The following is a 13,836-nucleotide window of genomic DNA, read 5'->3' on the forward strand; positions in this document are numbered from 1 at the left end:
TTTGGCGTTGTGTTCTAAGATGAATTTTAATAAAAACAAATAAAAAGTCAAAAAAAAAAAGAAAGAAAACAAAATTCTTACCTCAAACTCTCCAAGCAGCTTAGAAATAAGCAATCCTTGTGGAAATTTAGATGCAACCTAGAGAAAAGAAAATTTCAGACTGATTAACTAGACATTTAGAACTTTGGCTGGCAAGAATTAAAAATACATAACTATTTCTAAACAGGATTAGTAGCCCCAGAGGCTTCAGAAACTTGAACATTTTCAGCTTTTGTTAAATCTTGCTTAACTTTTGGGAGATATGTATAGAATATTTTAAGCAAAAGGACAGACTGTATACATATATGTGAAAATTCCTTTAAAATTATCTAAAACTACTTCAGTAAAATGCTGGACATGTTGGTTCTCTTGGACCCAGAAGTGACGCAATTTGGTGATAGAAACAATGTCAAGGAAGCAAAAGAACAACAAAAATGGAAAATAAATGGATTTCATCCAGTATCTTCCAGAACTTCTCTGCCTCCAAAGCAGAGACTTCTCTGCCTCTGCCCACCAGAAATTTTACATACTTCTCCAGGGTGAATAGCACTTTTTCCACAATATTTGAAAATACTGGACATTCCTTAGGAAAAATCACTCAACAAGTGCCTCATGTGTACCAGGCACTGTGCTAGCCCCAGGCTGACATAAAGAGAAAAGGGAAACAGTCTTTGCATGCAGAGTTCCTAGAGGAACTTGCATTTTGTTGGCAGAAAAAAACACATCTATAGATTTGAACAAAATAGATGCAGGTAATATTAGCTGGGGTGGCCACTGGCAGCTGCAGGTGATCAGGAAAAGCTTCATGTAAAAAGGTGCTGCTCAAGCTGCACCTTGACAGAAAGTCGGGATTCTAAAAGCAGAAACAAAGAAGTGCATTACCTGCATGGGGCACAGACAGTACAAAGGCCCAGAAACAGGAAATGGAATGTTATACACAAGTAAAGTAAGTAGGTCAGTGCACCAAGTGAGAGGCTACAGAGAGCAGAAAAGGGGCCCAGGACACAGCTTGGAATATACGTGAATGGATGATCCAGCAAAGGAAAATGAAATGGAGTAGTAAGACAGGCAGGAGATCCAAGAGAGAATAATGTCACAAAAACCCATGGGAGGAAGAGGTTCCAGGAGAAGGAGGTCAGATTAAGTAATGAAAGAGGGACCAAGAAAGAGGTTTAAGAAAAGGCCATACAGATCCGGCAATTAGCAGATCACTGATGACTCTGGAGAGAGCAGTTTTGATTGAGTGGTGAGGTCACTAGCCAGACTGAAGAGATTCAGAAGATAATGAGGAAATCTAGCCAGTAAACACAGACAGCCTTTCCTGAAAGCTTGGCTGAGAAAGGGAGGAGAGATGGAAGATGACAGCCTGAGGGGACAGCAGTGTCCAGGGAAGGTCTTTGTGTGTTTAAAGGATGAAGGAGGCTTAGGTTTGTTTAAAGGCAGTTGTTCAGTCATTTCAATCACAGCCAGCTCTCTGTGACCCCATTTGGGGTTTTCTTGGCAAAGATACTGGAATGGTTCCCCATTTCCTTCTCCAGCTCATGTTACAGATGAGGAAACTGAGGCAAACAGTGTTCAATGACTTAGGGTCACACAGCTACTAAGTGTCTGGGGCCACATTTGAACTCAGGAAAATAAATGAGTCTTCCTGACTTCAGGCCCCGCACTCTATCCACTGTGCTACCTAGCTGCTCCCTTTGTAGACAGTATGTAAGTAAATTCATTGGAAGGGGACCTTACCTTCTGGAAAGAATGACGGCATGGGAGCCTTATTATTCCCTTCAAAAATGGGAACATAAGGGGGTAGCTAGGTGGCGCAGTGGCTAGAGCACCAGCCCTGGATTCAGGAGGACCTGAGTTCAAATCCAGCCTCAGACACATAACACTTAACTAGCTGTGTGACCCTGGGCAAGTCACTTAACCCCATTGCCTAGCCCAAAAACAAAGGGGTAGGGGGAACATAAATATAAAAAAACAAGCAAAATTACTATTCTTACATGAAAATTGAAGCTCATTAAAAAATGAGCAAGCTGAAGAATTCTCTAAGCAAAATGCATATATTTAACACACACATTCTCACACATACATATATATATGTAATGGAATAGAAGGTGAAAGGCACTGAAAATGATGAAAATATATACTAAAAAAATTCTTAATATTAACAAAGTAAGAAATCTCAAAAGGCTCAAATGGTTAATAAAAGTTCACATTTATATTCTACTTTTAAGTTTGGCAAAGCATTTATTCTGAGCCTTACAACAACCCTGTGGGAGACTGATAACTAGTATTTTCCTCATTTTAAAGATGTGGAAACTGAGAATTTAAATTGAAAAAATGTTAAAAATGTAAGCTCCTTGAAAGTAGTGATCACTTTATTCTTTGGATTTGTACTGCCAAGCCCTAGCACAGGGCCTGATATGTAAGAGGTACTTAATAAATGCTAGTTGCATGAATGAGGTTCAGAGGTTAAGTGACTGGCCCTAGGTCAAGCCAAAATTCAAACCTACGTCTTGATGTCCAGTCCAATGCTCTATCTTTAATACCGCATAGCTTCATTTGGGTAACAGACATATACACAAAATTAAATTACTAGAAATTTAAAAAATGACAAAAAAGGACACAGAAAAATATAAACATAGCTAAGAAGTAAAGGGGAAAATTAAATGAATTAGGAAATTTGAGAAGATAATAGCAAAAGCCATCAAGGCTATCAAAATAATATGAATAATTTTAAAACACGGACAAAACTTAGAGCAGAAAAAACATAGTAGAAATAGTGGCAAATGCTTTGGGAGCAGAAATACCAGTTCAGAAAAAAAAACAAACAAGCATGGAAAAGATTTGGAAGCATGGTAGAAGAGTGATCCCCACCCCCACCCCATTACATATATTTCAGGAAATCATTCAAGAAAATTTATGAGAATAAAAAATGGGTGACATATTACAAACTGAAAGAAGTCCTCTATGAAGGAAAAAATTAAAACACAACTCACCCAGAAGATCATTGCTAAACTTAAAAAACAAAACACTAAGAGAAAACACTCTAGGAAAAAGATTCCATGTCAAAATACATTAGTAAAATCACACTAGATTTTCCTATAAAAATTACAAATGGTTGAAAAAAAGCTGGAACTCTATAACATATGTAAAATTAAAAAACCCAGATCCCAGGATGTTTCCTAGCAAATCGAAGCATTCTGTTGGAAGGCAAAGGATGAACACTGAAGAAGGCAAAGGACTCAAAGAATTAATACAGAAAAACCCCCTGCAGCAAAAGAATTTTTGGAACAAAGCTGGAGAGATAGCCAAGATAGTTAACTGTTTTGAACAAGAAGAACACAACTGCAGTGGTAGCTGCTGGAGTTGTAATCAGAGATGGGTTTGAATTATAGCTCTGCAACTTATGACCTCTGTATGACTGAGCACATCACTTTGGGCCTTCAGTAAAATGAAAAATCAGAATATTATTGTGCAGTAAGAAATTACAAATATGAGGAATTCAAAAGACATGAAAAGACTTTTGTAAACTGATGCAGAGTAAAGCAGAACCAGAACATAACACAAGAAAAATATAAAGAACACTAACGAAGTATCATGTCCAATCTTGCAAATGATGAAAGAAGTAGTAGGCTATAGAGATGATCTTCTATATGGCAGTGCTGAGGATAATTCAAGTATCCAATGAAGTATTTCGTGTTGCCTTTGGGTGCACAATATAATCAACTCCTACATTTTGCCTCTCCAAGAAGACCCTGACATTCATCCACTTATTGAGCTAAAACTTCCTTGTCTTCTGGTTTCATTTGCAGTGAAATTCTCAAGACTTATAGTTTGGTTCTTTCAGCAGCATAGTACAGTATATACTTTTCAGTACAGTAGTACGTAACTCAGTTGAGTCAATTATTTAATATTTAGAATACCAATGAATAAATTAATGTCCCCTTCTGCCACTCTACCACCATCACTCCAGAAGCACAAGGTAATAAAGGACTCCTAGGTGCCATTTTGTGTTTTTGTTTCATGACTGCCATGACCAAAGAATATATTACCACATAGCCAGTCCACTGGTGAAGAGCCTCCGTGTACTTAGCTAGGCTAGTACTAGGAAAGTAGATCATCTATTTACAGGACCATATTCAAAGCCTTTCCAAAGAGCAGAATCTATGAGAACTACGCTCTATTGAGATGTAGTTTTAGAGAAACTAAGGTCCCCTCCACATGACAATGAAGCACTGTAATAAGACTTTGTGGAAAAATGTTTACCCAGGTATAACAATAATCATGGCATTTGTATTGGTTACACTATGGGATGATACAGTTGGGTCTCAAAAAGAACAATGAGTATTATCAGAAGGGTCAAAAATAAAACATCAGCAAATAATTCAAAGTACATTGCAGATTAACTAAGAAAAAAAAGTCAGTTACAAAAAAGACCATGGCAAGTAGTGGTAATCCCAAAGTGAAAGTACTTTCTATCTAATAAAAGGGGGCCAAAGATCAAATTTTAGAGATATTTTCTGAATAACATAAAAAAATAGAAATTCTGTTTAGTGTTATGACTGTTCAGTCTGGCTTAGTAATAGAAACTATAAAATAAAAATTGCATTCCCTTCTGATATAATAAAACTTTAACCATTAATGGTAATAGGTAAGTCAAATTTAACTTCTGAATGTTCAATTCAACAAATATTTATTAAACACTGATGTACAAAGCACTGCTAGGTAATACAAAGTCAAAACTAAAACAGTCTTTACCTTCAAGGAGCTCATATTCTCCCAGGGGTTTTTTAAAACATGTACCAAGAAGGGGCAGTGAGGTGGCAGAGTGGATGGAGCACCGGCCCTGGAGTCAGGAGGACCTGAGTTCAAATCTGGCCTCTGACACATTAACACTTACTACCTGTGTGACCCTGGGCAAGTTACTTAACCCCCACTGCCAAAAAAAAAAAAACATGTACCAAGAGATGCTATTTATATAAAACAAGAGTAAGCTGAAGAGAGTAAGAGTACTAATAACTCAGGCAGGGAACAAAAATCATGCAAGGTGTCAGAGGAAGTAGCAATTGAGCTGAAGTCCAAAGGAAGATAAGGATTTTGAGATGCAAAGATTAGAAGATAATGTTTCAGTCACGTGGAACAGCTAGTTCAGATGCGTGGAGACATAATAATGTTAAGTTCAGGGAACTGCAAGAACATGGAGTTCATCAAGTGGAGTAATATCCGTGCTAGAAAGTGAAGTTAAGAACAAACCGTAGAAGCCTTTAAGTGACAGGATGAACAGTTTTTACCTTTGACCTAGAAATCTCAGAGACAGCTTCAAGGTTTTTGAGCATAGGAATGACATGGTCACATCTTATTTTAGCACATCTGTAGAGGATAAATTAGAACAAAGACTAAAGGTAGGAAAACCTATTAGGAGGTTATGACAACAGTACAGGAGAGTGATGATAAGGGCCTTAATAAGTGTTAGCTGAAGGAGAGAAAGGGATGTCACCTAGTTTTGCTGGGTTGATACAGACAATCAAAGGACTTTTTCCTTTTTTAAAAAATTTTTTATTTTTATTAATTTATTTTGATTTATCAACAATCACTTCCATATGCTTTTAAGTTTAAAATTTTCTCTCCCTTCCTCCCCACCACCCTCCCCAAGACGGCACACAATCTGGTATAGGCTATACATATACATTCCTATTAAACATATTTTCACATTAGTCATGTCGTAATCAAGAATTAGAACCAATAGGAGGAACCACCAGAAATTTTTCTCTTCAATAGAAGAGAAAAAAAAATAGCAAATAGTATGCTTCAATCTGCATTCAAATTCCATAGTTCTTTCTTTGGACGTGGATAGCATTTTCCAAGACCTTTGCAGATGTCTTAGATCCTTGTATTGCTGGGAAAGGTTAAGTTTATCAATATTAGTCATCGCACAATGTGGCTGTTATTATGTACAAAGTCCTCTTGCTTCACTCAGCATCAGTCCATACAAGTCTTTCCAGGTTTTTCTGAAGTCAGCCTGTTCATCATTTCTTATAGCACAATAGTATTCCATTACATTCATATACCACAGCTTGCTCAGCCATTCCCCAATTGATGGGCATCCTCTCAGTTTCCAATTCTTTGCCACCACAAAAAGAGCTGCTATAAATATTTTTGTACATGTGGGTCCTTTTCCCATTTGTATGATCTCTTTGGGATACAGCCCTAGAAGTGCTATTGCTGGGTCAGAGGGTATGCACATTTTTATAGCCCTTTGGGCATAGTTCCAAATTGCTCTCCAAAAAAGGCTGGATCATTTCACAACTCCACCAACAATGCATTAGTGTTCCAATTTTCCCACATCTTCTCCAGCATTTATCATTTTCTTGTTTTGTCATGTTGGCCAATCTGATAGGTGTGATGTGGTGCCTCAGAGTTGTTTTGATTTGCATTTCTCTAATCAATAGTGATTTAGAGCATTTTTTCATATGACTATAGATGGCTTTAATTTCTTCATCCGAGAACTGTCTGTTCATATCCTTTAACCATTTATCAACTGGGGAACAATCAAAGGCTTTCTGAACAGTGTTGTCTCAGCATCTATGAAAGAGCCCTTAAAAACCCCTATGTGGGGGAAGACTAGAGCTTGCTGTCTGCCAGTAAACCAAGACTGGTTTTTACATTTTTTAATACAATAAAACTATTTTAAAAATGTAAAAATATAGGCACACTGGTGGACTGTTGGTGAAACTGTGATTTAGTACAACCATTTTGGAAAGCAATTTGGAATTGGCCATGTCACACCCTCCCCTCCCCCTCCAATCAATAGTCCCATAGCTTCCTGTTACCTCTAGGATTAAATATAAAATCCTCTGTTTGGCTTTTAAAACCCTTCACAATCTGGCCCCTTATTACCTTTTCAGTCTTCCTACACAAGCCTCCCTTCCACATCCTCTACGATCCAATGACACTGGCTTCTTTACTTCTCCTTCCAAACTCTCTCCATTTCCACCTTTTTTCTGGTGGTTGCCCAGGGCTGGAATTCAGTTACACCGTGCCTCTGCCCCAAGACTTCCAAGGCTTCCTTCAACTCTCAGCTAAAATCCCACCTTCAACAAGAAGACTTCTGGGTCCCTCTTAATGCCAACACATTCCCTCTAAGACTGCCTCCAATATACTCTGTTGTATATATACCGTTTACATGTTGCTTTCCCCTTAGGCTATCAGCCCCTTGAAGGCAGGGACTGTTTTTGCCTTTATCTGTAACCCCAAAGCTTAATCACAATGTCTGGTGCATAGTATGCATTTAATAAATGCCAGCTGACTTGCTGAAATAATGGGACTAAAATGGTCATACCTTCTGACCCAGAGATGAGCATTACTGTTGTTCAGTCATTTCTGACTCTTCACGACCCCATCAGGGGTTTTCTTGGCAGATACCAGAGCGGTTTGCCACTTCCTTCTCCAGCGCATCTTACAGATGAGGAACTGAGGCAAACAGGGTTAAGTGACTTGCCTAGCGACCCTAGTAAGTGTGTGAGACTGGATTTGAACTCAGGAAGAGTCTTCTTGACTACAGGCCTGGCCCTCTATTCACTGCACCACCTAGAAAGAGAGAGGGAGAGGGAGGGGGAGGAAAGGGAAGGAGATGGGGAGACACACACACACATACGCGTGTGCACAAGCACACATACTAGGCATGAACTAACCCCACTGCCCCACACCTAGGTCACTGAGAAAAAGAAAAGTTTCCATATGTATGAAAACATTTATAGCAGCACTTTGTGGGGTAGCAAAGAACTGGAAAAAAAAGTAGATGCTGATAAACCAAGGAACTGCTAAAAAAATAGAGCACATGAAAGTAATCAAATATTACTATGCTGTAAGAAATTAAATTTATGATATAAACAGAGGCATGGAAAGACTTAAATGAAGAAAATAAAAGTAGTAGAACCAAGAAAACAATATACACAATGACTACAGCAAAACACAAATGGAAAAAATATCTACCACAAAACAATCAAAAGTGAGTGTTGCAAAATTACAAAGAACAAGCATGGCTTTAAAGGAAAGATAAAAGATTCACTTTACTCCATTGCAGAGATGAGAAACCTAAAGGTGTGGAATACTTCATATATTTTCACATTTGTTTTTGTTGTTATAATCAATTTTGCTGTTTTTTTCTCTTTTCTTTTAGTATTAAGAATATTTAAAATATTCCTTGTTATACAAAGTGACTCTATGGGAGGTATAGAGGAATGATGGGAAATTTGAGCAACAAAAAAACTATTATCAACAAAATATACATTTAAAAAGAGCATGGAGAATAGGACAAATGTGAGCTGATTTTCAAAAATGAGTTTTGCAAACTACAGACAGGCCGATGATAGCCAAGATTATGAAATAATTTTTTAAAGAGCAATGAACTAAGATCCTACCACAGAATAATCAGGAAATAGTCATTCCAAACTAATCTTTCTTTTTGTTAGGGTACATGAAAGGAATATCAAACATTTTAGCATGCTTAGATTTTGCAAAACATCTGACAAAGATCTTTCATGTTATACTTGTAGACAAAACATCAAAATGGGGGCTCAATAACTACAGCGAGGAGGACTGAGAACAGATCAGACTCTGGACAATATCAAGTTAAACCCCCTTACTTTATGGATGAGGAAACCCTGGCCTAGATACGTTCAACTTGATTTTTAAGTACGTATTATATACAAGGTACTATTAGTAAACAGTGTTAAACGCTACAGAGAGCTCAAGAAAAATAACAACTTGGGGCCACTAGGTGGCGCAGTGGATAGACCAAACACTTGACACTAGCTGTGTGATCCTGGACAAGTTACTTAACGCCAATCGCTTTAAAAAAAAAAAGCCACTGGATTCAATATTTAAACATCGGTTGGGAATAATAAAGAATGTAGTTTAGTTGAGAAAAGGGGATCAGAGAGAAAAGTGAGCGAGAAGGCAAGAGACAGAAACCAGAGTATGGGTGACTTGTAGGAATACAGCTCAGAAAAAGATGTAGGATGACAGCTAGAGATGGCTGGGTCAAGTGAAGGTTTGGGTTTTTTGAAAGGATAGTGTAGACCTTTGCAGGTTTGCAGACAGCAAGGAAGGAGTCAGTAGATAGGAAGATACTGAAAATGAGAGAAAGAGCATTTGAATGAAGGGTTCAGCTCCAAGAAGAAACAGGAAGGGATAGAACCAAGGGCATAAGTGGAGAGGTTTGGTCTTGTTGAAGAGAAAGGCCACTTCTTCATTAGACTAGAGTAAAGGAGGAGAGAATGGAAAGTGTTAAAATGCCGAAGTGCAGAACAACAGATATGAAGGAACTCATAATTTTAAGGGGTCTATTTTCTCAGATCACAAGTTGATGTGAGGTTCTCTGCTGAATGGAAAGGTATAGCATAGAACACTTGAGGAAAGAAGTCTGGAACAGTCATGGGAAGAAGGTGGTCAGTTTGCAACAGAGTCCATTAGGGAACAAAAAAGGATTGTGGCATAACACTCAGGACCCCAGTTGAGGTTGAGTAATATAAATCTCTAACGAAGTCAATTTGCTTGGTTGTGGCATAACCACTCATATTCTACAGCATGTGTGGAGAAGCAGAGAAGGTGGACAGTAGGGATAACCCAAGTTTAAAGAATGAGCAGTGACAGGACAAGGGGAAAAGGAATTTAAGAGTAGAAATGAGTGAGTAGTTGAACTGGTTAACTATGGGGTCAACGTTTTCAAGGGAGGAAAATAAGACCAGAGTTGAGGTGACGGATGGGAGGAAACTAGTTAACTGGAGGTCCTGGAGAAGTCACAGAATAGGAACAGGAACAGTGAGGCACAGGGAGAAAGGTGGACAGAAAAACCAAATCCAGAGTCCTCAAGCAGAAGAACAGTTACACAAGATGAAATCATGGGTGTGACCATGTCTATACATGGTGGAAATGGTGGGAAGATTTTGGGAATTGAAGACAGACTGATGAATTAGAAGGCTAGGGTTTCTAACTGAGCATTAATTGGTCAACTGAAGTTCTTGAGTATAAAGGGACAGAGAAGAAGACTGTAAATCACTCTCTGAACTCCTTGAGAAAGGAACAAAAATAATTTGTCTGATGTCACAAAGACAATTATTAACAATACTCTATTATTCCCAGGTCCTCAGATTATAAATCCACAGCTCTTTTACTACACCAGTCTCTCCTCCTCCCCCAAATCCTATTGCTCTTATATATTTCCCAGAAGTATAGAACACTTACAAATTTTATTTTCTTCTTCAGTTCTGAACTGATGGTCCCTCCTGGTCCAATTTGTGCAATCACTGATTTGAATGTATTTTCCAGCTTCAAAAAATAAAAAATAAAACTATGGTGTCAAGAAAATGGTAAAAAGGTAAAATACAAAGAAGATACAAATGACATTTCTTTTACTTAAGCAAATGCACTTTTCAACAGAAATCAATAAGATACATTCAAGTATTATTCATTCATTCAAAGTTAATGATCAAAAATATTCTTACCTTAGAATTTCCCATCATAATCAACGTTATCTTCTATAATGGTACTAATGTTAGTCAAGCGGAAGAGTCTTCACTTACCCATTATATTTACCTAGAACTTTAAATTCTTATAGTAATTCTTACTGAATATTGTCAGTTAGCTTGCCAACACTTTTTTTAAGATAGGAGGAACTCTCCTAACCACAATCTCTCTAGAATCCCAATGTTGCAATGAATATTTCTGACAGTAGAATGGATTTCCATTTTTCAATGTTATTTCTGGCACTAAGTAAAATGTCTTTAAAAACTATCACCACACACGATACCCTGAAAGAATCTTTGTTTCTTTAAGTTTTATATTAAGATGACTTTAATGGCATTTATTTTCAAATATGTAGTCATCATTAGATCAGAATTAGTAAAGGTTTAGGGATTCCAAGGCACTTCCATGTGAAAAATTAGTCTACTTATCCCTGAAATAACAATTTTAGTTTTAAAAATCTAAAACTGTTTTTAATTGTATAGCTGGCATGTATTATATTTAAGAGGCACACAATGAATTTTCTTTTAAAGCATTATCACCTCCAAAGTTTCTCACCTGGTTTAATTTCTCAGACTGGTCCAAAGAAGATGTCTCCACGCCATTCAATTCTGTAGTTTTCACTGCATGTGGTTGATTCAGTGGCTCAGCAGCTGAGACTGGTTCTGGCAAATGTGTCCTTACTACAGGTGTTGACATGGAGGATTTGGGTTGTTTCATTCCAACCTGTGATGTTTTACCTTGCATGTATAAAAGAGAAGTGAAAAAATTCTTATCAAAAGCCAACCTCACTGACTTAACGTACTTTCAAGAAACTGACCGTTAATACATCACCACAATCTCATCATCTTAATAAAATATGATTAAGAGAAAGGCTATCAACTACTCAAAATAGGGAAGAAATTATTCAATTAGATTCCCACTTGTTTAGTGGGATTTACTTCAACTATAATAGTGACAGGCAACCTTCATTTTAATAAGATTACATTATAAAGTGGAAAAAACATTGGACTGAACTTTGGATTCAGCAGTCCAAACACCTGAGATGCAACTTGACTACTGGGCTAATAATTTACTTCTTTGAACTTCAGTTTCCTCATTTAAAAAAGAGGATAGATAAGAATACCTATGCTTACACCTCTCTCACCTGACTACCAGGGGTTAACTTAACTGGGCATTTCTTCCCATAGCTCCATTCATACCCCAAAGCAGTGTCCCTGGTGGAAGAGAAAAACCTTCCCAAAGGAAAAAGCGTGTTTTCCTGCTAGATCTTACAAATCTATATTGCCTACCTTTCAAGGATCTTGTGAGAGTCAAATAAAAATCTACATAAAAATCACTTTGTAAACCATTAAGAATCATTAAGTATAAGAAAAAAGTTAAGTATTATTATGCCACAAACAATACTGGAGTTCTTCAGGTACTATAAGCAGTGACACTATAAAAACCAGATGGGCTAGAATACTGATGCCAGTAGATAAAATTATGTTTTAGATGATAAAAGTTCATCACTCGATGTATGTTATACCTACTAAGTCATAATAAGTCTGTGGAGACTTAAACTTCAACTACACTGATTTACATTTTAAAAGAGGTATATGAGGAAAAAAAATCTGAATTTGCTACCTATGCTCACACTCTTACCTGCTGGTAACACGCTCTTCTGTTCAGTTGGTAGATTTCGCTTTAAGGTCAACAAAGAACCTGCCCTGGTCTGCTCAACAGCAATGATATCTGAAGCTGCACTCAGCACTTCAAACATAGAAAGAAATCCATATTGCATGTATTGGAATGATCGTCCAAATCGCTTTGCAAAGGCCTTTTCAAAATCAGAAAGGAGTATTGGAGAAAAAGCCAAGAGGTCCTTTAGCTCACTCTTCACCACAGCTGGAAGAATGGGGGGTATCCTTCCCCGGTAAGGAAGTCTCTGACGAAAACCAGAACCAGAACCAACATTTGCTCTTCCTTTCTGTGCATAATTTCGAAGTTTGTTACTACTCCTTTGTTTTGCAACCAAACTTGCTATTCCTTTAGTTGTTTCATCTGGAATGGCTAAAAAAATGGAAGAAAAGGGTACATACACTAAGACTCTGCAGTTACTCGAGCTCCTTATAGACATAATCTTTCATTTTGACCCTAGTTAATAAATGATTTGTGTGTGCACATATATGTGTATATATTATATACTATTTTATACATACATATGTTATAATTATATGTCACATGTACATATATCATATCTACACACATACACACATGCAGTTTTTATATTGCCTGGTGTTTTAATTTGAACTTGGGATGGTCCAAATGATTAAAAAAAATTGGAGCCAGAAAAGTCTTTAGGGATTATATCTAGTCTTTTCCCTTCTTCTATTACTTCCTACTTTTTATTTCAAGATTAATCTTTCCAGTGGATAGAAAGGAGAAGCAGAAATATTGCTTATTAACTCCTAGAAGATTTGAAACCCACGTAAAATGATTATATTTATCAATATCACTTCTCCAGAGATCTAAATATTAGAGGCAATACAGTATAAGTAATAGATATGGCAGTCAGTAAGACCTAAGTTTGAATCCTACTTCAGATATTTAGTAGCTCTATGATGCTGGACAAGTCACTTAACTTCTCTGGGCCCCAGTTTCCTCATCTGTAAAAGCAGAGGGTTGAACTTGATAATCTCAAAGATACCTTCCAACTCCAAATCTGTAATCCTATGAATCAGAACAGAACTGAATTTGAATCCTGGTGATGAACATTTGCCAGATGTGTGATTCTGGGCAAGCCATTTATCATCCCTAAGCCTCATTCTTCTTAATCTGATGCCTCATTCATTGGAGCATGAAGTGACCTGTGGTTCAGAAAGTCCATGCCAAAAGAGGGCAAATTCTGTCTGACTTCTAATAGCATCTCAGTAACAGATGGCACCTGCTTTTTAAGGACCAGATTAACTACGCAGAAAAATGCTCATCACCACTGTTAGATACTTGATGATAATTTTTTGAACATGACAACCAAATGAAGAAAAAAGCAAAATGAAAACAGCTCAGTTATGTGCGTGCTCTTTCCCAACTTCTGCTTCTTCAATGACAGCGATAAAGTGAAGGAAATGAGGGCAGAATCTGCTAAGAATTATAATTTTTAGACCACCTATAAGAATTAACTTAAGGCAAGAACCTTCTCCAAAGACATATTAGAAGAACTGAATTTCATCAATTTTGTCTTTCTTGCTATAAAAAAACCAGGAGAGGCAAAATAAATAAGCTGTCAGAAGT

General features: G+C 37.2%; 1 protein-coding gene across 3 annotated transcripts in view; it reads right to left on the bottom strand.

Annotated features, from left to right (window-relative positions):
• TDRD5 (tudor domain containing 5) overlaps positions 1 to 13,836 on the bottom strand; it is a 60,270-nt gene that overhangs the window by 42,657 nt on the left and 3,777 nt on the right. For all 3 annotated transcript variants that reach the window (XM_020984325.2, XM_020984323.2, XM_020984326.2), the window contains exons 3-6: positions 12,208 to 12,615; positions 11,122 to 11,303; positions 10,285 to 10,368; positions 82 to 138 (exon numbers count right to left, since the gene is read on the bottom strand). In XM_020984325.2, the coding sequence (XP_020839984.1) occupies positions 82 to 138; positions 10,285 to 10,368; positions 11,122 to 11,303; positions 12,208 to 12,615 (731 nt within the window). The remainder of the gene's footprint in view (positions 1 to 81; positions 139 to 10,284; positions 10,369 to 11,121; positions 11,304 to 12,207; positions 12,616 to 13,836) is intronic.

The sequence above is a fragment of the Phascolarctos cinereus genome, unplaced genomic scaffold (genome assembly GCF_003287225.1).
Source record: "Phascolarctos cinereus isolate Bilbo 61053 unplaced genomic scaffold, phaCin_HiC Scaffold_5;HRSCAF=322, whole genome shotgun sequence".
NCBI lineage: Eukaryota > Metazoa > Chordata > Mammalia > Diprotodontia > Phascolarctidae > Phascolarctos > Phascolarctos cinereus.